Below are 26,384 nucleotides of genomic sequence, written 5' to 3'. Positions count from 1 at the left end.
TGTAAACCAGGTTGGCCTAGAACTCACAGCGACCCACCTGCCTCTGCTTCGGTAGTGCTGGCATTTTTTGAAATTTTAATTCCATTAAGTTGCAATTAAGGATGAAACCACCAAGACCATATGGAAGACCCAAGTCTATGCAGCCTTTGTCGTATTTTCCCCACACTTCATTGCTCAGCACCCCTTTTTTCTTTTTGGTGCTTCGAGACAGGGTTTTTCTGTGTAATAGCCTTGGCTGTCTTGAACTCACTTTTTAGACCGGGCTGGTCTCGAACTAAGAGATCCACCAGCTTCTGCCCTCCTGAGTGCTGGGATTACAGCTATGTGCCACCGCAACCGGCTCTGCTCAACACGCTTTTAAACTAGCTGGATGATATTGACTAGAAAGGCTTAAAACCTCCATTTTCTAAAACAGGTTAATAAGCAGTATAGGTGCGCTCACTGTGCACAATTGAAAGCTGCATTTTTATGCTCCTCTATGGCAGCAACCTGCAGACACCTAGTTCAGGGACATTGGTCATTTCCCTCCCCCTTAACACGAATAAAGGCTCCAGGAATATCCGTTTGTAAAAGCCTGCCCAGCGGCAAGCCAGCTTTCTTGTTCCCGCCACCTGAAAGGACAGGGAGGCTCCAGCATCACTGCGAGAGAAAGGCAGCTTCCTTGTGACGTCAAATCAGCGGGCTCTCGCCGGGGCTTTAGGCCGGTTCCGGTTCCCTGGCTTTCCGGACGCCAGCCAGTGTGAGCGAGCGCGGCGCTGTACTGCGCGTGCTCCGCAGAGGGACGCGAGAAGGTTGGGCCCAGCTCTCCAAAGTGATGCCTGATTGGCTGGCTCTGTGCTCGGGGGTTCCCTAGGCCTTTCGGCAGGGGTAAAACAATAAGAGGGGGCGGCGGCAAAGGGGGCGGGACGTCCGTGTTCTTGTAGCTCGTTGCAGCTCAAAGCTCTGGGGAAGAGGTGGCTGTGAGGGCCCCGAGCTCGCGGCTCTGCGGATTCCGAAGCCTCGAGTTTATTCGAGGGAGGAGAATCTGCTGCGGCCGATCCCGCGACACTCCTGACCTCCGCGCGACGTGCCCGCCGCCGCTGTTGGTTGGAGGTGTGTACGGGGGCCGAGAGGGGCGGTCGGTGTGGTGGTCGGCTGGGGACATTTCCCTCCGCTCCGCTGCTCGCGGCAACCGTCCTGTGTGTGTGTGTGTGCGCGCTTGGTGTCCGGGGTCCTGTGGCAGGAACATTGTTCTCTTTCGCCGGCTGCCTACGCCAGCGAGAGTGCGTGCGTGCGGAGCCTAGCCTTTCCTGCAAGGTGAGCGGGAGGCTGCGTAGGGAGGACGATGACCGCGCGCGTGGTGCAGAGGAGGGCACAGGTGGGGCTGGGATTGCTAGGATGAGGCGGCCCGGGGCATCCTGCAGCTCCCGGAGCGCGCCGGCCGGCGCCAAGCCGCGAAGCCGGCCAGTGGGCTTCTGCAGAGGTGGTTTTAGGTGGAAGGGAAGCCCACCCGCCTGGGTCCCCGCTCGTTTTCGGCCCTAGTTCCCGGTCGTCGCCCCGCCCGTGGGGGAGGGGAAGGAGGCCGTGTCGGCGGAGGCAGAAGAGACGCAGATGCGAAAGTAGCGGCCTCCGGGCACCATTTCTGTGCCCGGAAACTGAATCCGGGGTTGAAGGTGGCCGCCGCTCCACTTGCCGGGTGCTGGCGCCTCCCCTCCCCGTCCCGGATTTTCCCGAACATGTTCGGATACTAAGGCTATAACGTGCGTCGCCTTCGTCCTTTTTCTGCAGGCGATCTTCTGTTGCCCAAGAGTAAAAAGGACGATTCAGTACTTAGGGGGTGGCTTTTTCTTCCCGCTACCCCCCTATTCTTTCGGAGAGGGTAAGGGGAGAAGAGCGTGAGTTTCCTTAGAAGGTGTGGATTTTGTTAGTGGACTCTGGTCGAGGTTTTCCTTCTGCTCTGAGAGTAGATTTCTTCAGGTGTCTCTATGCTGGTTTGGGGCTGTTGGGTCGTGCTCACAGTTTTTACTCACAAGACATAACTGGTTTTAATACAAAGCATATACACTCACAAAAATATTGAGAGGGTGCCTTTTGCCCCCTTAAACAAAACACGTGCACCAAAGCTGAATCGAGGAAAATTGCCCCCTTCTCTCCGGGTCTGATAGTTGTGCTATTAACTTAAGTTTTTTGGTTTTTAAGATTCCGGAAATCATCAGTTAAAAGAACGCACTAGAATAGATGAGGATAGTTCCTGTCCCAACTCCATATTTGGCGCTTAATGTAGCCGTAGGCATGTGAACCAAAGTTTCTGAGTAAACACTTGGCTTTGTCATATTCAGTGGTCCCTTTATGGCCTTTAGGTTTGGACCCTGTGTCCCACTACTTGGGAGTCAGGAGCAGTTAGATCTTTGAGTTTGAGGCCAGCCTGGTCTACATACTTCCAGGGTTAAATAGTGAGATCCTGTCTTTTTAGGGGAAAATAAAGTTTGGTTAGTTTGGACTTCTGACTGAATTCGCTGGCCGTTTTAGGTCGAATGTACTTGTGTTACCATCTAATCAGAATTTATACAAATTATTTAATTCTGAAAAATCAGTTGTGAGAAGGGCTTCAAAATGTGTTAACTGTTGGCTTAGTCCTGTGATGGGTTAGGTTATGGAGTGTTCAGAGTGGGCCTGGCCTCATGATTTTAATCTCAGTGCCTGGGAGGCAAAGGCAGGCACTTCTCCCTCCTGAGTTCCAGGACAGCCAAGGTTACACAGAGAACCTGGACTCTGCAACCAAATTAGAGTTGAGATATTAGAGATAATTAGTGAAAGCAAGCTATCAAAGGATTAGATAAAGAAATCATTTAATAATTTAGTACATTAACTTGGGCTGAGACCCTGCATTTTAAGTCACCACTGATACCTGGTGCATTGCAAGTACCCAGATCCAGCCACCGTTAGCTGAGGGACAATGAAGACAGTTTTTTGTTCAGCCTTTGCCTGTGAACCTAGAACAAATTTAATATCTAGACTAAATGTTAACCTAGTAGTTGCATTGTTAGGTAAGTTCTGGTTTTGAAGAAATTATTGGCATTGTTTGTAACAGGGGTTACGTGGTAGCTGTACTTGTGTTAGAGATTAAAATAGCAAAGTTCCAGTGTCAGCAACTAGAAATTTACAGCTTCCTGACAGCAATTTTTTATGTTGCAGAATTAGTACTATTATGCATATTAGAAATTATTTTCTAAACTGTCTAAATTTTCCGCTGTATTTTATGTTGAGTGGGTATGAAGGTGACGGTTGGCGTCCTTTCAGCATTTACACTGAAGCACAAATTGGCTTGCTTCTGGACAGAAGTGGGTGGAATTTAAAGCCTTGACCTGCTTACTCTTCACTGGTAGATGTGTGCTTAATTGCCTATAAAGCAAACCAATTTCTTTTCTAAGCAAAATAATGTTTTTTTTTTTCCCTGCTTTGGCTTCTATGTATGTATGTATCCATGTATGTATTTATATACTTGATATTTAATGCTTTAGTTTATTTTAATCATCTTACTTCTGGATTTTTCTCCCCCAAGACGGTCTCTCTGTGTAGCCTTGGCTGTCCCAGACTCACTCTGTAGACCAGGCTGGCCTTGAACTCTCAGACCTGAGACCTGCTGCCTCTGCCTCCCGGTGCTGGGCTTACAGGTGTTGCAAGCTGCCAAATGTGGGTGGAGGGAAGAGTAATGAGCTGCACATGGATCGCCTTTCCAGCTCCTAAGGTTTGCTGGTTTTGTTGTTGAGACAGGCTCTCACTGTATAGACTTGAGTTCCCAGAGATGATTATTTGTTGTGGCTGTCTTGGATCAGAGAAGCACAGTGGTAGAGGAGGTTACGGATAAAGCAACTTATTCTCAACCTTAAAGATAAGGGACGAGTTCTGAAGTACAGAAGCTAAAAATGACCACAGCATGCTGGCTGGGCACTGTGGCACACTCCTGTAATCCCAGCACAGGCAGAGGCAGATCCACTGTGAGTTCGAGGCCAGCCTGGCCTACAGGGTGAGTCCAGGACAAGCCAGGACTACACAGAAAAACCCTGTCTGCAAAAACAAACAAAAAATAATATAGTCACCCTCCCAAAGAAATTTAACTTTTTTCTTTCTTTCTTTCTTTTGTGTGTGTGTGTGTGTGTGTGTGTGTGTGTGTGTGTGTTTTGTTTTTTTGAGGCAGGGTTTCTCTGTGTAGCCTTAGCTATCTTGGACTTGCTTTGCAGCCCAGGCTGGCCTCTAACTCAGTGATTCACCTGCCTCTGCCTCCCAAGTACTGGGATTAAAGGTGTGCACCACCACACCTGACCTTACACAGACAGTCTTAAGAAGCCAGTAAAAAAGCCGGGCATGGTGGCACACGCCTTTAATCCCAGCACTCTGGTGGCAGAGGCAGGTGGATCTCTGAGTTCGAGGTCAGCTGGTCTACAAAATGAGTCCAGGACAGCCAAGGTTGCACAGAGAGACCCTGTCTCGAAAAACAAAACAAACAAAAGAGAAAGAGAAATGCTCTCTTAAAGACTGTCCTGGATGTCTGGATTACACTATATAGGTCAGGCTGGGCTTGAACTCACAGAGAGCCTCCTGCCCACACAATAATTATTACATATTATGCTGCAGTCCGCCCCCCCCCCCCCCCCCACCTCGTTGTCTCTACTATAGAGTTCCAGCTGACCCAGAACTCATTCTCTAGATCAGGCAGGCCTTGCGCTCAGATCCACCTGCCTCTACCTCCCAAGTGCTGGGATTAAAGGTGTGCACCACCACACCTGGCCCAAAGCAAATTTTCATAAGTGAATAATGAAAACATCACACTGACTTGGGAGGCAGAGGCAGGTGGATCGTTGTGAGTTCAAGGCCAGCCTGGACTACAAAGCGAGTCCAGGACAGCCAAGGCTACACAGAGAAACCCTGCCTTGAAAAACAAAACAAAAAAAGAATATAATACTGATGACACAAAATTCTTGTTCTTGGAACTAAGGCTGAGGAACCTCGATCTCTTTGAGTTGTTCTAAATAATCAGTTTCACTTCTTTTTCTCACCTTGTAGACCAGACTGGCCTCGAACTCAGAGATCCACCTGCCTCTGCCTCTGCCTCTGCCTCCTGAGTGCTGAGATTACAGGCATGCGCCACCATGCCCAGCAGTTTCACTTCTCTGTAAATGAAGTTAATGCCCTCCCGGTTTGAGGAGGGAAAGGAAACTAGGCGTTCCTGAAGCTTTAAAGGGTAATGTGAGGCCAGGCATGCTTGTTAAGCCTGTGATCCTGGTCTATGGATGGAGTTTCAGGACAGCCAGGGCTTCATAGAGACCTTGTCTCAGAAGGGTGATGGTCAGCATCTCCACTTTTAGCTTCTGGACTTGAGAACCTGCCCTTTATCTTTACGGTTGCTTTATCCATATCCTCCTTAGGTCTATCACAGTGTGTCTTAGATCCAAGGGCCACGGATCTGTGCTCCTTATCCTAAAAATGTGGAGATAGATTGTGGTCATTAATGCCACTTTAAACAAAGACTGTCAGGGGCTTTGGGTAGTTACAGTGTTAAAAGGAGCTGGCATTTTAAAATGGGATCTAGTCTTTGGGTCAGTGAGAATGGGTCTTGGGCTAAGCGTGAGGGAGGCCTGCAGAGGGGGTGGGAGTAAGCAAGCATCCTATGTGGAGATAAGACAGGGCTAAGCACAGGCAGCCTTTGATAGCAGTTTCTGGTGAAGAGGCCACAGCCTGCTGTTGGAGACATTCTTTCCAATATATGTATAACTTCCAAGGTTGGGTGTTCATCCGTCCGCACTTCCCTCTCCATATCTAGGTATTGTTTTGGTTTTGTTTTAGTAAGAAAGTATGATTTCTTCTCCACAAGTATTTATTTTTCGTATTCTCTTCAAGCATTGAAATAACCACCAAAGAATGACATGAAATTACGTCCAACTAACTGCAGTGTGTGAATTCCTCATTGTGTTCTAATGCTGTAGAGATGGAGGCGTTGTGCTGAGGATAGAGCTCAGTTGGAGGAGTCCTTGCTCAAAACATGTGAGGCCTGGGTGTGCTGCCCAGCTGTGTGGCTGGAGGAGCAGAAAAGTAAGGGCATAGTGGGCTACATGACACTCTGCCCCAACAACAAACAGCAAAGGTCCCTTTGTTTGAAAGTGTTTGAGACCACAAGTTGAGGTTGCAGGAGTTAGATTTCTGAACTCTGCATAGTCTTGAACATCTCTGGTCTCAAAGCTGGAATGTTCTGAAATCTGAAACTTTGAAACAATCCTATTGGCAGATACGGTCAGGTATTTGTAGTTAAAGTTTGGTTTTCTGAAGCGCCATTTTATCACTAGCAGTGGAGCTGTGTCCTTAGTAAGAACATGGGGAAAGACCATTTAAGATAACTCTGAAATTAATGAGAATTATTTTGCTTTTCGTAGCCCTATCTTTTCTATTGTACTCTACTTGAGAATTTTTAAAAATTTATTAATTGTTTGGGTTTTTCAACCCAGTGTTTCTGTGTATCTTTGGCTGTCCTGGACTCACTTTATAGACCAGGCTAGCCAGTAGTTCACAAAGATCTGCCTACCTTTCTGCCTTCTTGAGTGCCCGAAGTGGCGCCTGGCTGTGTATGGACGTGTTTACCTACATGTATCTGTGTACCATGTGCATTTCTGGTGCCTGCAGAGGCCAGAAGATGACTTCAGATCTGCTGGAACTGGAGTATACATGGTTATGAGCTGCCCTGTGGATGCTGGCAATAGAAGCCAGCTCCTTTGGAAGAGCGGCCAGTGAAGTTCTTAACCACTAGGCCATTTCTCCTGACCATTTGTTGTTCTGACATTTTCTCCCTTCTAATGTTTCCTATCTCAGCTTTCTTAGTTACCTTTACTTAGTGATAGTTTTGGTATAACCAGACTTTAGTCATTAAGTGTTACTATATCAGGAATGTATTGTTACTAATGTGGGCATACTGCAGTGGTAGTTTTTAGCCTAGTGCCAGGCAGGATACCTTTACCTGATCCCAGTGGAGTTCAAGGCCAGCCTTGACTAGAGTGAATCTCTGCTGCAAAGGAGTGATGTTGAGTCAGTGTTTATCTCCCTCAAGATGTGGTTGGAGTCCAGAACCTCACACTAGGCAAGTTAGATAGAATCCCAGGCTTACTTCATACTTTTGATTTCTATTCAAACTCTTTTTCCCCTTTAAGACACATTTCACTATGTAGACCAGGCTGGCCTAAAGCTCACCAAATGCTGGGATTAAAGGTTTGTTTAAATGTATGTGTATTGAGTGTTTTGCTTGCATGTCTGTATACCATATATGTATGCCTAGTGCTCCAGGAGCCCAGAAGGGCCTTGGATCCTCTGAAGCTGGGAATCAAACCCAGCTGTGCCAGAAAAGCAGCCAGTGCTGTTAACTGCTGAGCCATCTCTCCTGCCCCTAGAACCGTATTGTCTTAACACACCTGCTAGCTAGGTGGCTAACAGAATGGGATGAAAGTTGAAAAACAGTTGATAATTTTAAAATTACTATGTACTCTGTGACATTTAGACGGCATAGTAAAGCTGTAGTTATACATTTCCTCCCCATCTTTAGAGAGTGTAGCTGTGAGAACAGTTTTGGTTCATGGGACCATGGTGGCAGTGATGGAGATGTGACTTTGAGTGTCTGCTGCCTTCATGCTTCAGTCATTTTCTGTTCGTCCCATTACATTTTTATAACATAATATATATAGATTATGTATGTGTGTGTGTGTGTGTGTATGTGTGTGTGTGTGTGTGTGTGTGTGTGTGTGTGTGTGTGTGTGTGTGTGTGTGTGTATCCCCTGGCAGGGTTTCTCTGTGTAACAGCCCTTGCTGTCTTGCTGTCCTGGACCGCTCATTGTTGACTAGGCTGGCCTCGATCTGCCTGCCTGATACAGGGCTCCAGAGCGATGGCTCAATAGTTAAGAACACTTTCCAGGTTCAAGTCCCCAGCGTCCACCTGATGATGGCTCAAACCTGTTGGTAACTCTAGTTCTAGGGGGCTCATGTCCTCTTCTGACTTCATGGGTACCAGGCATGCACATGATGTGCAGACAGACACTGCAACAAAACACTCATATATAAAGAAAAAAAACTCTGTAGTCTGGACTCAGCAGAATTCCTGGTTCTGCCTCAGATCCCAAATGTGCCTCATTTTGAGGCCTGAGCCACTAAACTTGGCTCACATTTTCATTTCTGTATTGTACCTTTTTTTTTTAAAGCTAAGTTTCTTAGATAGCATTGTCCACAATTGTGGGTTTTGTTTTGTTTTGGTTTTTTTTGGTTTTTTGAGACAGGGTTTCTCTGTGTAGCCTTGGCTGTCCTGGACTGACTTTGTAGACCAGGCTGGCCTCGAACTCACAGCGATCCGCCTGCCTCTGCCTCCTGAGTGCTGGGATTAAAGGCGTGCGCCACCACGCCCAACCACACAATTGTGGTTCTTGCTAAGATGGATGTTCTTTTTCTAACTGGTAATTTCCAATTTTCATATTCTGAGGGCATACTGTTACAACACTCAGTAACAGGACAGCCTAATATGTGATGGGTTCACAAAAAAGCGGACAGTGCCTGGGTAATGAATGGCACCTGAGTTTGTCTGGGGACATGTACTTCCCACCTCTGCGTGTAGAGAAATGCTGTTGTTACTTAGCTGAAACCATGTTGCTTGGCTCTATTGCTCTGTTGCAGTTGTATTTTGTGCTGTGTTTTGTCTGGCAGTGTGGGGCCAGCCTCTCACTGGGCTTGTGGCTGCTGAACCCCACCTCAGCCCTGCGTAGCACATGTAGCGCATGCGCAGGGTTGCCAGCTTGTGCTTGAGGAGAACTAGCCGCACCTGGAATGTGCTGCCTGCCTCTGCTTCATTAATTTTTTGTTCTTTCATTAGTTGGTTTTGAAAGCCTGTGTGACACCATATAAAATTTAAGTAGATTTGGGTCATTAACAGCATTAAAAGGACAGTTCCAGAATAGAACACAATAAAGCATTGAAGTCACTAGACAGCATTTAGGCTCTGCGCCACCACAGCACCTACCTGACTGACAGTTAAGAAAAATACACATTGTATTATGATAATTATGATGTCTTTGGCAGTGAAATTATTTGCTTAAAGAAGCCTGCATTGGGGGCTGGAGAGATGGCTCACTGGTTTAAGAGCACTGACTGCTCTTGCAAAAGTCCTGAGTTCAATTCCCAGCAACCACATGGTGGCTCACACCCACCTATGATGAGATTTGGTGTCCTCTGCTGGCAGAACACTGTATATATAATAGATAGTAAGTCTTTAAAAAAAAAAAAGCCTGCATTGAAATTTGTTAAAATAGCCGGGCGGTAGTGGCGCATGCTTTAATCCCAGTACTCAGGAGGCAGAGGCAGGTGGATCGCTGTGAGTTCGAGGCCAGCCTGGTCTACAAAGCTAGTCCAGGACAGCCAAGAGAGCCCATGTCTCGAAAAACCAAAAATAAAAAATTAATTAAAATAAACAAATAGAAATTAAAGTTAAAAAAAGGAATTCTGGTTGCCTGATGCACACTAAGATGTGTGATTAGCTTTTGTTTTGTTTTTCCCCTTGGTACTTTTAAGCAAAGGGGTTGGAGGGATGATTTAGCAGTTAAAGAGTGCTTTCAGCTTTCCCAGAGTCCTCTGGCAACTCTGGTGCTACTCACATGGAAGTCCATTCAGGACGTGTGTGTGTGTGTGTGTGTGTGTGTGTGTGTGTGTGTGTGTGTGTGTGTGTGTGTGTTTTCTACATCTTTTGGTACTTAGGTTTGAACCCAGGGGTATTTTTTGGAGTTTGTCTCTTTGCATGTGCATGGAAATGGAGGTCAGAAGACAAACTGGAAGTAAGTTTTCGCCACCATGTTGATCCTGGAGAATGAAGCTCAGATGAGGCAAACACCTTTACCTCCTGAGCCCTCTCACTGGCCCTCCCGCCTCTTCCTTTATGTATGGTATATGCCTGCTTGTTTGTATGTATGTATGTGTACCACTTGTTTGCCTGGTGCCTACGGAGGTCAAAATAGGTTGTCCTGGGACTTGGTTGTGAGCCACCAAGAGAGTTCTGGGAACCAAATCTAGTCCTCTACAAGAGCAACAAGTGCTTTTAGCTGTTGAGCCATCTCCCCAAGATGTATTTTTTTTTTTTTTCCGAGACAGGGTTTCTGTGTAGCCTTGGCTGACGTGGACTTGTAGACCAGGCTGGCCTTGAACTCGCAAAGATCCACCTGCCTCTACCTCCCGAGTACTGGGATTAAAGGCGTGCACCACCATGCCCGGCCAAGATATAGCTTTTTTTTTTTTTTTTGGTTTTTCGAGACAGGGTTTCTCTGTGTAGCCTTGGCCATCCTGGACTCACTTTGTAGACCAGGCTGGCCTTGAACTCACAGCGATCCGCCCGCCTCTGCCTCCCGAGTGCTGGGATTAAAGGCGTGCGCCACCACGCCCGGCTCTCAAGATATAGTTTTAATGTGTATTTGTGTATCTGCATGTGCGTATGTGCATGGGTACCTTCGGGGCTAGAGGTTCAGATCCCTTGGAACTGGGGTTATAGGCAGCCGTGACCCGTCTGCATAGCCTGATGCTCCTTATCCTTCACGTTGGTCTAGTTAAGACTCTTCTGGGGTCTAAATGTATAAAGTAAATAATAAGCTACATTTTACCAAGTTAATCTTTCTTTTTTATTTATTTAATGAATATGGGTGTTTTGTCTGCATGTGTGTCTGCACTGTGTGATGCCCAAAGAAGCCAGAAGAGGCAAGTAGATGTCCTGGAATTAGAGTTATGGTTGTGTGCTTTAGTGTGGGTGCTGGAGACTGAGCCCAGTCCTGTTAAAACAGGCACAGCTCTAACTGCTGAGCCATATCTTTTTTTTTTTTTTTTTTTTCAAAGATTTATTTATTTATTATGCTGTATACAGTGCTGTCTGCATGTACACCTGACTGCCAGAAGAGGGCATCAGATCATGTTATAGATGGTTGTGAGCCACCATGTGGTTACTGGGAATTGAACTCTGGACTTCTGGAAGAGCAGTCAGTGCTCTTAACCTCTGAGGCATCTCTCCAGCCCCAAGATTTATTTTCTTACTCTTAATAAGTTTTTAATAAGTGCTGTTAATTTTCTTACTTTTTTTCATTTATATATCTAACAAGATTTATATCATGGTATTTTACCAAAATGACTCAATAGCTGCTTTTCTTGTGTTTTCTTCTCCAGCATTTGACATTGTGCAGCAAAGAAATGGTTATGGAGAAGCCCAGTCCGCTGCTTGTGGGGCGGGAGTTTGTGAGGCAATATTATACTTTGCTGAATAAAGCTCCTGAATATTTGCACAGGTAAAATTTAGACATTATTTTGGGAATAGCACATATTGTCTGTTCTGTCTCTTTTAAAAGTTGTTAGTATCTTTGCAAACTGGAAAGACATGTCAGATCTGAGTACCATAGCACATTCAGTTACCTCCCCCCCGAGTATTCCTTATTATTTCATGTTGCTAGAGTGACGACCTTTACCTTGTGTGCCTCAGCTTACCCTTTCCATAGTAGCACTGTTGAGTGGAATTGTTAGGATGAAGAGAGTGTCTGTGCCATGTTGATTGTCTGCTCTGTAACGCTGAAGAGCTTCTGCTTATCATGTGCTTACTGTAAATAAGCAAATCTGAGACTGGGGTGATTATAAATGCTCACTTGGTCTTTGAGTTAATTTCAGTTTAAAATATGTGAGCTGTTTAAACTTTTGGAATTATTAACCCCTTGGAGGTCACTTAATAGAGTATAAACGGGACATTTGATTGTCAGACAAATCTGAACAGCTGAGTTTTCATCATAAGAAAAAAATGGTCAGTAAGTTAGTAGAGTGCTAAGTGTTCTTAGAATGCACTTTGAATCATTCTTTCATTTACCAAAGATGAGATTAGAAAAGAGTGACATGAACTTGGTTAATTGAGCACCTACCTTGTACACAGATCTATAATTAATCACTGCTTTTGCAGGTTTTATGGCAGGAATTCCTCCTATGTTCATGGTGGAGTGGATGCCAGTGGAAAGCCCCAGGAAGCAGTTTATGGCCAAAATGTAAGTCGCAAATTACTTCGTTTCTTTTCTTTGTTTGTTGTTGTTGTTTTGTTTTGTTTTTTGTTTGTTTTTGGTTTTTCGAGACAAGGTTTCTCTGTGCAGCCTTGGCTGTCCTAGACTGGCTTTGTAGAGTGCTCTATTTTCAAATTAAGATAAGTTTTTGGACTCGATGGATGTATTTAGTGTGACCTTTTGCTGTAAAGAGCGACTTTTAGTAGATATGTTTTATATTGGGATGTATTTAAAAGGAGAACATGGATTTTTTTTCCCACACAAAATAGTTGAGAAAGTACATTTTGCATATTACAGAAGTGTACAAAATAGTTGATCTTTATGACTTGATGGGAATAGAGGATGTTAGAAGATTTAGGGCTTACCAAACAGGAAGAAATTGGATATAGAAAAATAGCAGCAGGAAACATGGTAAAGTAAAATTAGGTATACTGTCAGAAGGCAGTTGGTAACAGTTTATGAGAATGACTGGGGAAAGCTGCCTAATGCACACACTACCAACATAGTGTCATGATGCATTCCAATCTTGTATAGAGGTGATGGTCGTTTACAGGCAGTCTGGTGGCATTGTGTAAGTTTCTGGACTGAATTCAAATTAAAAAAGGGCAAGTAGTTAATCTTTTTGGGTCGAGAGGAAATAAGCAACGTACATATAATAATGTAAAAGCACAATAATTTTTATTTTCTTCACCCCCTTTCCTCTGTGAAGGATATACACCACAAAGTGTTATCTCTGAACTTCAGTGAATGTCACACCAAAATACGTCATGTGGATGCTCATGCCACTTTGAGTGATGGTGTAGTTGTACAGGTTATGGGCTTGCTGTCAAACAGCGGACAGCCAGAGAGGAAGTTCATGCAAACCTTTGTTCTGGCTCCAGAGGTGAGTGTTCACATAGTCTGTACTTTAGTGATTTATTTGTTAATAGTTTCTTGAAGTGCTCAAGAGCTTCTTCCTAAAGGTTTGTGTTTGTTCCTGGGTTTTTTTGTTTGTTTGTTTTGGTTTTTGAGACAAGGTTTTATGAATGTTTTACCTCTATCTCTGTGTACCACAAGCGTGCCTGGTGCCCTTGGAGGTCAGAAGAAGGCATTGGATGCCCTGGAAGTGATTTTAGAGACGGTTGCCGCAAGCATGCTCAGAATCAAACCCTAGTCCTCTAGAAAAGCAGTCAGTGAACACCCTTGATTCCTGAACAACCATCTTTCCAGCCCTTTTAATTTTGTTTCTTATTTTATGTGTCTGAATGTTTTAGTGCATGTATGGATGTGTGCCTGATGCCCATGGAGGTGGGAGGGGTATCAGATCCTCTGGAACTGCAGTTAGAGACAGTTGTGAGCTGCCGTGCTGGCAATTGGACCTGGGTCTTCAAAAGCAGTCTGTGTTCCTATCCACTGAGCCATCTCTTCAGCCTGCTTGCTCTGTTTTTTAGACATTTTATTAGGTGTGTTGATACAGCTTCTTTTGGACGTTGTATCTACATGTGTGCTTTAAAGTTAGATCCTGAAGTAAGTGCATAAGTGGAAAATGAAGAAAAGAGGATTGAGGTAGTATAGGTCAGGGGCAGAACACTTGGCTTTGTGTTCAAGGCCCTGAATCTGAGCTCCAGGACCCTAAGACAAAGGGAAAAAACCCACTATTTTAGAAATACTAAATTGTCTTTTAAGGTATTGAAAAGAAAGAAAAACAGTTCAATTTCCTTTTGAAAAAGTTTTTTAGTTGTAATAATTCTTTGATTTTCTTTTATAGCATATTTTATTTTGATTTCTTTAAGGTTTATTTATTATGTATACAGTGTTTTGCCTGCGTGTCTGCCTGCATGCTAGAAGAGAGCACCTCATAGGTGGTTGTGAGCCACCATATGGTTCCTGGAATTGAACTCAGGACCTTTGGAAGAGCAGCTAGTGCTCTTAACCTCTGAGCCATCTTTCTAGTCTCATAGTTTCTTATTACTAAGCATTAGCAGCTACTCAAACACGATGCTGGGCTTTATTTTGATATTTTCACATGTGTGTATTACTGGTGTTTTGTTTGTTTCAGTACAGTCCCTGAGCTGGCCTGCAGCCTGTGGCCTTCCTTTTTCTCAGTCTCCCAAGAGGTGGGATTACAGGTGTTGGCCACTATACTCATTTTTCAGTATTTATTTGGTGAGAGGCTTTAGTTTTCTCTGTTACCATCATAATATGCTCAGCTTTGGATAATTACATTTAGCCTAGATTATTTCTGTGGTACTAAAATTGAGATTACCTGTGAGATTATGTATAACTTTTAATTTTTTCTTTTACTACAATACCACAAATGTTTACAGTATTTGAGAGTATTGTGAGTATTCATAGGATACTTGTGTATTTTTCTATAGGGATCTGTTCCAAATAAATTTTATGTGCACAATGATATGTTTCGTTACGAAGATGAGGTATTTGGTGACTCTGAACCAGAACTTGATGAAGGTAAGCTTAACTTGAAGGGAAAAGGGTCTCAGTGGTCTCTGTAGCTCTCAATAGCATGAAACTGGGAATTTATCACTTACTTTATTTAATTGACTCAAACTCTTTCCCCCTTTAGTTTTTGTTTGGGGAAACAAATTTGCATTTACATGAAATTATGTAAAAGTCAGACCCAGGAAGTCTGTAGGTGACATGTCGATCTAGGCTCTGTACTCTACTATACTAAACTATAGTTTGATATATACTCTATGAATTGGTCTGGGGACAAACACTTACCAGAATAAACTGAACAGCATAGGACTTAAGTCCTTTTCATTTCTTGTCTGTTGCCAGTTCAGATTGTGCCTGTCCTGTAGTTCTTTATTAATATCAGCTTGGCTGGGTGTAGCGGCGCACGCATTTAAATCTCAGCACTTGGGAGGCAGAGGCAGGTGGATCACCATGAGTTTGAGGCCAGCCTGGTCTACAAAGTGAATCCAGGACAACTTCTACACAGAGACACCCTGTCTCGGCGGGGGTGGGAGGGGAGAAGGAAGGAAATACCAGTTTGCTTTCCTCCGGATTGTTACTGCACAAAATAATGGCTCTTAGCTTTTCCTTCCTTATCTAAAATGTCTTGTTAAAGTCGAGCACAGCAGTCAAATTTGGTGCTGCTTGTTCTCTTCACTCTGTGGGGAACAGGGACTATTTTGGTGAAGGACTGACTGCCTTTGTAAGTCTGCTGACCCTGTAAACTAGCGTACACTTGGACACACTATAACATGTGTACTAGAAATTATACAAGCTCTTTAAAAAGATGTGGTGTGTTATGTATTGTCAGAGTCAGAAGATGAAGTAGAAGAGGAGCAAGAAGAAAGGCAGCCGTCTCCTGAGCCTGTGCAAGAGAGTGCTAACAGTGCTTACTATGACGCCCATCCTGTGACGTAAGACTAGCTAGCAGCTGCAAGGTTGCATTTGCAGTGACATATAGTGTGACGAACTGTAAGGTAGTTGATTCTAGAATCATTATTGTTGGAAGTTAATTTTTTTTTTTCTTTAGTGCTAGGTATTGAACCCCAGGCCTTGGTGCATGTTAAAACTGCACTTTGCTACCAAGCTACTACCTCAGCCCTGGGAATACATTTTTGTTAAAAACTGTGTATTCACGCCACTATTTGGTTACTTATGCCATATACCAAGATACTGAAAATTACTTAGTTCAAAATTTTCACAGGGTATGTATAAAGCTGTGATTGACTACTGATAATGCAGACTGTTTAGGACAGAGCAGCAGAGGGCTTATTTCTGTAAAACTTTTATGTGAACGTGGCCTGTAGGGAGAGATGTGGCTCAGCCAGTGACGGTGCTCACCATGCAAGGCTAGAGTCCTAAGCTGTATTCCTGATGTAAAGTGGCCGGGGATCACTGGTTTCATAAAGGCCCCACCTCATGCATTGTCCAGACACACTAATTAGAATACAAACACAGGATTTCTAATGAACACTAGAATAAACATAGTTGGCAGCTTAGACTTAAAACGACGGTGCTGTGGCTCTAGTGATGACACAGTAGTCATGAGCACTGGCTGACCCCCGTGCCCACACTGCAGGCTTTAACCCACACATGGGAGTCTGATGCCCTCTTCTGGCCTCTGGGGCAGTGTATGTGCATGGTGCACAGACATGACATGTAAGCAATGCCCTAAGTGCAAAATAATAAAACCATTCTTAAAAATTGATGGGGCCATAGGTGATGGTGCAGGCCTTTAATCCCAGCACTTAAAGGAGGCAGAGGTAGGTGGATCTCACTGAGTCTGAGGCCTGAATGGTGTGCATAGCCATATTCCAAGGATACGTGGTAAAATCCTGTCTCAAAGAACAAAAACCACAAAGAACAAGATGGGTTTAGACTAGAGGTAGCCTCTGGTAGAGCAATTTTCCGGGTAATGTGCACAGCAGTCAGGCTTGGCCCATCCCTTCGTACACCACCTGCCCTTCAACACAGAGCAAGGCAGGTCACTGCCCACAGCTAGTGACAGCTGTTAGTTTGGAGAGCAGCTTTGTTGCATTAGAACGCCTTGTGACCCGTGTTTCATTGTAGCAATGGCATAGAGGAGCCTTTAGAAGAATCCTCCCATGAGCCTGAGCCCGAACCAGAATCGGAAACGAAGACTGAAGAGCTGAAGGCGCAAGTGGAGGAGAAGCACCCAGAAGAGCTAGAGGAGAAACCCGCCACTCCTCCCCCCGCCGAGCCCGCCTCTCTGCCCCAGGAGCCACCAAAGGTGAGGTCAAAGAAACTTTCCACACCCGGGACCTCACAGTTTTCATACTGGGTGCCACTAAAGAAGCATGGTTTGGTTCCATTGTTTGAAATAATAAGCTATACTTTTATGTACATGAAAGGCGCTGGAGTTTTTGTTGTTCTGGGGGGATTTTGTGGTTTCTCTTTACCCCAAAAATAATGAGTGAAATTTATAACATAAGATTATTTTGTCTGTATGCAGTGTCATGAATGACTTACATGAAATTTATTCAAGTCCATGTATGAGGCTTTTGGTTGCTCATCTCTTCTGATGCACCAGGAGTCATGCAATCAATGTCCCGACTGAAGTTGACCTGTGAGAGATACCTGTTTTGTGATAGAAATGGGATCAGTTTCCTTACCCACTAATTCTCTTGTAGAGATGCGTGACAGCCACAGTATATCATGTAAACCTTCTCTATCTCTGTGAAGTAGATGGTTAAAGTATATCTGGGTAGCGAGACGAGTAGACAAGAGTCCTTGTTCAATCTGTAAGTGTCTGTTAAGTTCCAGCCAGCACTCTGCTCTTTTCTAGTCTTCCCCTTTCCCCTAACACCATCACTCACACATCTCGTCTTCCCCGCAAAGGGGGAAGAAGTTAGTTCTATCTGGTTCAGATTTTATAGCATGTCTAGTCGATAGTGGTTTTGTTTGCCACTTGTTTATGTAGGAACTTGGTGTGGTTTTATTTAGCAGTTGAGACAACAGTCGTATCTTGCATAATGAGAGTTTGAAAGCTGGCGCACAGACTGGCATGTGTGTGTGTGCCTTTCTTTTAGGAGCCCTTCAATGTAAAGGAACAGATTAGAAATGAAAACGGATTATATATTTGGAAGTTTCCCTATAGGAATGTTGGTGGTTTTCCATGATTAGTAGTCTAGGTTTGTTGCATTTCCTGCAGGCTTTCTCCTGGGCTTCAGTGACCAGTAAAAACCTGCCTCCTAGTGGTACTGTTTCTTCCTCTGGAATTCCACCCCATGTTAAAGCACCAGTCTCACAGGTAACCCATCTGTGAACACATTGGATTGTATCCTTGTTACATTTGCCAATTGCTTATTTTTTATACATTTTTAAGTGAGTCAACCAGAACTATGGATTAAACATACAAAAGTGTATTAAATGTCAGTGCACCCACTTTAAATGCCATATCTCTTATTAATCTACAGAGGTGGTATTTGGGGTTTGGGTGTTTACAATACAGATTAAGTTGGTTTTACTATTATAATGTTGTCATTTTAAAGGCTTCTTTTTAAAACCTACTCCTTGAAAATTTAGCATGAATATTTTATTTAGGTAAGACATTTGGAAAGGCACAAAATAGAATGACATTAAATAGAAATTATTGTTCTAAAGAAATAGAAAACCTGATATGTGTGTGTATATATATAATGTATATGTTATAATATATATTATATATATATTTACATTGCCTAAACTCAATCTGTAAGTGGTTCACACAATTTAATTGAAGCCTGTACCAACTTATGACTGTAGTGTTCACCTTAACAGATCATTTCAGTACTCTGCTTTTTGTCTGTTTGTCATCTTAGCCCATTTCAGAGCTTTCCAAAACTGTGAAAATAGGACACTTTATGATGTTTGTTAGATAGTTTAGATTAAAATTTGAATTAAGTTTGGCATACAAGTATCTCCTCCCCCCACCCCACCCCCATATTTTGAGTTGGGCTCCATTTTCTTAGAAAATACACTGAGAAAGGTTCTTGTAAAACAAAACAAAACCAAAAAGCTGGGCAGTGGTGGCACACACCCTTAATCCCAGCACTCGGGAGGCAGAGGCAGGCAGATCACTGTGAGTTCGAGGGCAGACTGGTCTACAAAGCGAGTCCAGGACAGCCAAGGCTACACAGAGAAATCCTGCCTCAAAAACAAAACAAAACAAACACAAAGGTTCTTGTATACATTTTTTATATGCTCTAGCATTGAGGTTTGAAGAATAACTAGTAATTACCTTGTCCTCGATGTTTCTATACATTGTAATCATCTATACAACACACAATACCATAATGCCTTTGTATTGCTATTTATTTTTCCGGTTAAATGTTTAAATTGGTTACGTTTGATCATAAGCCAAAGCTTCATCCTAATGATTTGTGCTTTTCTAACCAATCTGGAGAAGGGATGGATGACTTGGGACTTTGAAATTCATATTTGGATCCTTTTGAGTTGTTAGTTCAGAGATTTGGTGACACTTTATTTTAAACTTCTAATTGATTTAATTTGTGTGTCTGTGGGCATTTTCCCTACATGGACATGTGCACCTTGTGCCTACAGTACACTCAGAGGCCACAAGAGTGTATCTGTTCCCTTGGGACCAGAGCTTGGGAGCTGCCCTGGGTGCTGGGTTGTCTGCGAGAGCAACCGTGCTCTTCACTAGCTAATAAGTCAGAGTACAGCACAATGTGTATTTTAGTAAGTTCAGTAGTCCTTTCATTTGCCTGGCCATTATGTTCAGTATGATATTTTCACATTTCTTGGGAGGGGTTCTCACTGTATACTGTATAGTCCTGGCTGGCCTTGAACTCACAGAGATCCACCTGCCTCTGCCACCATAGTACTGGGATTCAAAGTATATAGAGTTATATTTTTTCGTATTGAATCCTTAAAACCACCCTGCATGAGAGAGGCATTAACATTCTAATATTAGAGACAGGAAAATTAAAGTCTAGCATAACTCCCCTGTGTCTGGACAGCTGAAATGTGGCCTGGCTTTTGAACTTATGTAGGTACGCATCATGCTACACAAGCAGCTGTGCATTGTGCATTTCCCTTTAGTGTCCTGTGCAGGGTGTTACGTCTCTATTCACACCAAAGCAGAGTGCTGTGTTTAAGTAAGGTATGTCTTAACTTACTGGATTCTAGACCCTTAGGTATCTTACATTTGAATCACTTGAGGGCCTGGGGAGACTGCTCAGCAGTTAAGAACACATACTGCTCTTTTAGAGGACCTGGGTTAAGATGCCCCACACCCATCGTCAGGGGGCTTAAAACTGCCTGTAACTCCACTTCCAGGGGGCCTGACGCCTCTGGCCTCTGTAGGCATGTACACTCAGGGGCTCTCTCTCTCTCTCTCTCTCTCACTCACACACACACACACACACACACAAACAATAAAACGTAAGCTTTAAGAATACCCTCATGTCTTTGTGCTATGTGTATAATAAATTTGCTATTTTTACTTGGTTTAGTAACTGTCAACTTAGTTATATCAAACAGATTATTGGGTACGGGGAAGTTAAGTCTGCTTTTAGGGTATTGGTTGGCATTGGAATAGAAGTAGGTAAGTGAAGTTCTTGATAAAAAAGTACATATTGAGTTGAAGGTCGTGTGTGGTGTGCTGTCTTTGGCTTATGTGACCATTTTTATTTTATACTTACTTTGACACTCATTTTGTAGAGTTTGCTTTAAGGTCATACTCTTTAGTTACATGAAGTTATTGAAAGCCCTAAAAATAGGATCTTAGCCACATCATCTGTAGGGATAATGAGCTCTAATCAGCAGGTGAGAAGAACTATAAGAACACAGTGACTTGGCTGACACTTGTTTCTCGTAGTTCCTAGCTTTTACAGCTTTGCACGCGCTGCCATTCTATTTCCAAAGTCAGTTACTAAAACAGTGTACAGGATGTCCAAAAATGGGAAATCCTTTAAATTTACTTTAATTTTCAATTGTTTTGAGAATTTATTTTGGTAATAAGCTTTGAAATGTATTAAGGTCAGAGCCTCAAGTTCTTTGATAATTGTTAGATTGAGTGGTCTATTTTTTTTTCCTGAAAATTCTAAATGCAAGGTTTATTTGCTATTTTTTTAAAGATTTATTTTATGAGTATGCGTGGTTTTGCCTACACACATATCTGTGCACCATGATGTACGTGCAGCTCCTGTAGGGCTGAAATAGGGCCTCAGAGACCCTGGAGCTGGAATTACAGAGGGCTTTTAGCAATCATGAAAGTGATAGGAGCTGAATTTGGGTCTTCTGAAAAAGCAAGTACATGTAACTGCCTATCTCTTCTGCATCGCTTTGGGGCAGGGCCTCACTGTTAAGCTCTGGTTGGCTTGGAACTCTGGCTATGTAGACCATGATGGCCTTTAATTCACAGGATTCTGTCTGCCTCTTGTTCCTGGATGTGGGGTTAAAGCTTGTACCACTGTTCCTTGCACGTTGTCATTTTTATTAATTAACAGACACTAAAGCTTGAGTAGAGTGCATCTATTTTCACACAAACTCACTAAGTTCTGCTTTGAGACTCTTAGTAGATGCAAGCATATAGCTCTAAATATCTCCTCTTGTAGGCATCACATTTTAGGTTGTTAGGTATAGACAGCAGATATCGCATTGTCAGGCATATAATACTCTGAACCAATAATTGCTGAACATTTGTTCAAGCACTGTGCTTGGTTCTTTCAGTGGTGTACGACTGCAGTCGGGCAGTGGGGGAAAGTATCACAAGATCTCCTTGGGCTGGGACTGAAGAGACGGCTCAGCAGACAAGAAGGCTGCCTACTCCTCCAGAGGACTGGCTCTAAGTCCCAGCACCCACATGGCAGCTCACAAGTGTTACTAGTTCCAGCACAGATATACATGCAGGCAAAATACCAATGCACATACAAATAAATAAATCTTTAAAAGAAATGAATCTTCTTAAAAAGATTGCCTCCTCCTATACACAAAGCAAGATCACTAGCTTTATAACAAAAACTAAATCCTCTCACTATGTAGACCAGGCTGGTCTTGAACTCACAAATTGCCTCTGCCTCCTGAGTGTGGGGTTCAAAGGTGTGTGCCACCACACCCAGCAAAATTAATTCTGTAACTAGACAGATTCCAGGACATGTGAAAATTGTCTACATAGGGAGAAATGTTGTTGGGGATATGTATCTTATGGTTACAGTACCTGCATAGTTTCTTAGATTTATCCCTGCAAATTATAACATCCCAATTATATGACTAATGAAAGTTAGAGTATTGCTTCGACCAAGGTCCTCACTGATTAAAGTACTAGCTCTTAGTTTGGAGTGTCCGTAGTCTGTTGAATTTTTCAGCATCCTTTGATGATTTATTTAGTTTTGTCTTTTTCTTGGGCCATAAATCCTTTGATTCATTTAGTTTTGTCTTTTTCTTGGGCCATAACTCCTTGAGCAGTAGAAAGCCCATAGAGGTTGAGAATACTGAAAATGCTATTGTGTCAGGGGAAGTGAATGAAGCGTGCATGGTATTTATTGCTTACAGAGCACTTGCTTGTATTTAGGTCAGCAGTTGATGTCAGTCTTATCGCTCCCACACAGTTAGGGAAAATGGTTGCTTAGTCCTTTCTCAAGGGCTTCTTTGACTATTTGAGATGTTATATGGAAACCCTGTCACTTTATTTTTGAGATGTGGTCTTACTGTTTTAAGGTGGCTTCAAACTTGAGATCTTCCTGCCTCAGCCTTCTGGCTTACTTGCCGCCATGCTAAAGGGTTATTGTTTGAACTACTTAAAATAATTGGTTTCAAGATTATGGGATGGGTTAGGAGATGTGACTGAGCACTGTTGATGTGTGAAGGCAGCAAACTAGGCATTTATTGAGGAATTACATGTCTTTATTCTTGTCTTTATAAGACAAAGCTTTTTAACTGTCTATGTATATGGAGTTGCTCATCTTGCATTTTGTGATTCTTGTAGCAATGACTTATGCTGTTTCATTGTGAGTATAATTTTACTTTTAAAGAGTGTTATTGTGCAAAAGCAGCTTAGTGTGAATTTCAGTCTTGAGTGAGAAAATTAAGATCTACCCTACAGTCCTAGCTTGGTACAGAATATCTTTTAAAAAGTATTTCTCACACATAAAGGAAATCATGTTTTAAAAAATCATAAACTTAATATCATTATCCTTGCTAGTGACTTGCTAATATTTGTTTTGGTTGGTATTTCTCAGGTAGAAGTTATTTCTTTATAGTATAAAAGTATTAATAATTTTTCTGTTACATTTTAGCCGAGGGTTGATGCTAAACCAGAAGTTCAGTCTCAGCCGCCACGTGTACGTGAACAGCGACCTCGAGAGCGACCTGGTTTCCCCCCTCGAGGACCAAGGCCAGGTAAACTCAACTCTTTATGGCCTTTGGGATTTATTGGACAGTTGGAAAAGACTAAACTTCAAAAAGTGTATTAGGTGTCACACACAGGTCAACTTGCTTAGGTAGAGAAATGCTGCTAAGGTAGCCTGGGCTAACAAACAACTTTGAGGAGTGGGTTTGTTGCTGACATTTGTGGAGATGGGTTTTGAGGGCACAAAGGGCAGGTTTTATCATTTGCTGGCTGTTGCTGGTTTAAGAATTCTTTGTTTTGTTGCTTTTGGGGGAGGCTTTTTTTTTTTTTTTTTTTTTTTTTTTTTTGAGACAGGGTTTCTTGCTGTGTAGCCTTGGCTTTCCTGGACTCATTTTGTAGACCAGGCTGGCCCCAAACTCAAAGCGATCCACCTGCCTCTGCCTCCCTGGTGCTAGGATTACAGGCGTGCACTACCACGCCTGCCTCAGCTTTACAAATCCTAAATTGAGCCATTAGTACCCGGTTCATGGTACACTGTTGTCTCCACAGGAAAAACTCTTCACTGACTCCTCCTAAGTTGTACCAATTCTTCCTAACTCTGCATTGTTAGCTAAGATGTATTAGCAAGTGCCGTTATTTGAATCTGTCAGAATACTTTTCAGGGTCAGAGAGATGGTTTGGCAGTTAAAACCACTGGTTGCTCTTCCAGATGACCCAGTTCAGGTTACCAGCCACCCACATGGCAGGTAAGAGTTGTCTGTAGCTCCAGTCCTAGGGGTTGTAATGCCCTCTTCTGACCTGCTGGCACTAGGTATGCGTGTGGTGCAGAGACATACATGCACGCAAAATACCCACAACCATATAAATAAAACAGATAAATCCTTTAAAAAGTTATCCTTTGGATGAAGGTAGAATATACTATGGTACCTCAAATTTAGAAATGTAATTTTATAAATAAAAGTAAGTGAGATAAGATTATTTATACGTGATAGTACCTTAGGTAAGAAGCTTTTTTAAAAAGGGAAATGGTACAGTTAAAATTATTGGTTTGCCTGTACCATTCAAAGATGAAGTGTTTTCTATTTCAAAAGACTAAGGAAAAAAAAAAGACTAAGAAGATATTTAGTAGGCATATTCCTTAGTGACCTAAAGCCTGCTTTGTTCATGGGTTCTATAGAAATAACTGTTCTTTTAGTATTAGCCATTTATAATCAGATCCGTAGTCTAGCAGTATAGTCCATATCTGTCTGCACTTGGCTCTCTTTTCACCCACTAATAGTACACCCCACCTTCAAGGAGCACATCTGGTTTATTAAGCCAAAGCAGGAACTTTTTTTTTTTTTTTCAGGAATATTATTATTAGTTGTTTTGTTTGTTTTTATTTGAGACAAGATCCTGACTGGGATTCAAGATATGCAGGGCACTCCCGGCACTAATGGTGCCTTTCCTTTTAGTTCATTGCTTTGTACTGTACTGTACATGTTATTGTAGGTTTTAGTGTCTCCTTTTTTCTGTCTTTCAGGCAGAGGCGATATGGAACAGAATGATTCTGACAACCGGAGAATAATTCGTTATCCGGACAGTCATCAGCTTTTTGTTGGTAACTTGCCTCATGATATTGATGAAAATGAACTGAAAGAGTTCTTTATGAGTGAGTAATTTCATTTGCTTTATATTGACTTTTAAATCCAAGTTTAATGGTTATCCTACATCAGACAAGCACAGCTGCTCACAAGGGCTCAGTCCCCTCATTGTGGTCCTGACCTGCCCTCTATGAGCAAGAGAATGTGGACTGGTTGGGGGTGTCCTGTCCAAGTGGACAACAGGACTCCACGGTTTTCAGTACAACAACTCTGCCATCTGACACAACTTGGAACATGAAGGTTCCCTTTAAAGAAAGTGCTCGTTAAAGGAAGAAACAGACTTTTCCATAATAAAGCCCAGTTTTAAAATTGCTTAGCTCTATACCCGGTTTCATTCTTTAACTGGTCAGAAGGGAAGAAGGGATGGCGACACCGTAACCCCAGTGACTGCTGGTGTTGCTTGGTCTGGTTCAGACGAGAAAGGAGAATAGATCCAGAGGACTGCCTAATGTGGGAAGTGGTTTCTTGTCTCTTGTTTGTTTTGTTTTTGTCTCTCCAAAACTTGATAGGCAGCTTTCTTCCCTCATGAAAATTGGATGGATGTGAAGAGAAGTGTCTGCTGCCGTAGTTAGGGGGGTGAGGTGGCGGTCCCCAGCCATGTTCTCTAGCGGTCATCCGTCATAGCAGCTCTGCCACGTTTATTTTCATGCAGATCAGAAACATGACAGTTACTTTTCTGAACAATTTAAAGTCACCTGAATGTTTTGTTAAAATGTCTAACCCTGGGTGTAATGTGTATTTTCACAGGCTTTGGAAACGTGGTGGAACTTCGCATCAATACCAAGGGTGTTGGGGGAAAACTTCCAAATTTTGGTTTTGTAGTTTTTGATGACTCTGAGCCAGTTCAGAGAATCTTAATTGCAAAAGTAAGTGATTTAATGGGCATTAGTCAAGATTTTTTGGGGTAAATTTTTGGGTTTTTGTTGTTGTTGTTGTATTTAAACCATAGAAAATAGTTTTAATGGTAAAGCTAAAAATAATTTTAAAATTACTTATGAAATGGTATTTTTGCAAAAAATGAGTAAAGGTAGTATTACAGTCTGGTGTATGGATTCTTTCATTTGCTCAACTGAAAAAGGCTGAAGTTTATATATTGAGACTTCATTAAGATGATCTTATTCTTAGATTTTCTCCTGTATGTAGAGTAATATTTGTCTATTCTTGTGTAACCCACTCATGTCACTTTTTTATTTTAAAGCCAATTATGTTTCGAGGAGAAGTACGTCTAAATGTGGAAGAGAAAAAAACTAGAGCTGCCCGAGAGCGAGAAACCAGAGGAGGTGGAGACGACCGCAGGGATGTAAGGCGCAACGAGCGAGGTCCTGGTGGTCCCCGGGGAGTCGTAGGTGGCGGAATGATGCGTGACCGCGATGGAAGAGGACCGCCTCCACGAGGTGGCATGGCGCAGAAACTGGGTTCTGGAAGGGGAGCCGGGCAAATGGAAGGCCGCTTCACAGGACAGCGTCGTTGAAGTTCCACTGCTGGCACAGTTTTTGGCAGTGGTACCTACCTAACTCATCGTGTTTGCATTCTTGTTAAGTTTTTTTGGCTTTGGAATGTGACACAGCCTTTTTGATCATTTCTTTGATGTGAAAAGCATCTTTTGGTTATCAGTTAAATTGAGGTGGACATTATTTCCCCACTTTCACAACAGGATTCATATTGTTAATTTATAAATCTAGACTCGGAGAATTAAGGACTGAGAAATGACCATATCTTAAACTGTACAACAAAATGAACTTTAAAAGAACATGCCCACTGAATTCAGGTCATTGGAGTTTTAAAAAATCCTTTGCTGCACATTTTGTTTTAAGTGTTAACTGTCTGCTATTAATGTTGGAAACACAAATAGTGCAATTTGTGCAATTGGAGAATCTTGCCTTTTTTTCTTGGCTCCCCCCAAAA

The 26,384-nt window shown here is 42.8% G+C and overlaps 1 protein-coding gene and 1 non-coding gene across 3 annotated transcripts; both read left to right on the top strand.

Moving 5' to 3' along the window:
- Positions 1 to 890: 890 nt before the first annotated feature.
- On the top strand, positions 891 to 26,384 carry G3bp2 (G3BP stress granule assembly factor 2). Of its 2 annotated transcripts, XM_051170522.1 has the most exons (12): positions 891 to 1,092; positions 11,200 to 11,318; positions 11,975 to 12,056; positions 12,778 to 12,951; positions 14,426 to 14,516; positions 15,334 to 15,436; positions 16,593 to 16,773; positions 17,695 to 17,793; positions 22,784 to 22,886; positions 24,359 to 24,487; positions 25,227 to 25,345; positions 25,678 to 26,384. In XM_051170522.1, exons 2-12 carry the CDS (start codon positions 11,224 to 11,226, stop codon positions 25,948 to 25,950), a joined length of 1,449 nt encoding a protein of 482 aa, XP_051026479.1. In that variant the 5' UTR covers positions 891 to 1,092; positions 11,200 to 11,223; the 3' UTR covers positions 25,951 to 26,384. The 2 variants fall into 2 exon arrangements, with proteins under 2 accessions (XP_051026479.1, XP_051026480.1); XM_051170523.1 differs by lacking the exon at positions 17,695 to 17,793 and having other exon boundaries at positions 892 to 1,092.
- On the top strand, positions 24,562 to 24,686 carry LOC127211122 (small Cajal body-specific RNA 23). Its single transcript, XR_007833397.1, has one exon. It is a non-coding gene; the product is annotated as a small Cajal body-specific RNA 23 (non-coding RNA).

The sequence above is a fragment of the Acomys russatus genome, chromosome 28, assembly GCF_903995435.1.
Source record: "Acomys russatus chromosome 28, mAcoRus1.1, whole genome shotgun sequence".
Classification (NCBI taxonomy): Eukaryota; Metazoa; Chordata; class Mammalia; order Rodentia; family Muridae; genus Acomys; species Acomys russatus.
This window is presented reverse-complemented; position numbering and strand designations above follow the sequence as displayed.

Bases quoted from the DNA above. Each gene is read 5' to 3' on its own strand.
- G3bp2 (XM_051170522.1), top strand. From the start codon at position 11,224: ATGGTTATGGAGAAGCCCAGTCCGCTGCTTGTGGGGCGGGAGTTTGTG. The intron at 12,952-14,425 runs GTGAGTGTTCAC...ATTTTTCTATAG, and splicing joins CCTTTGTTCTGGCTCCAGAG to GGATCTGTTCCAAATAAATT. The intron at 15,437-16,592 runs GTAAGACTAGCT...GTTTCATTGTAG, and splicing joins TATGACGCCCATCCTGTGAC to CAATGGCATAGAGGAGCCTT.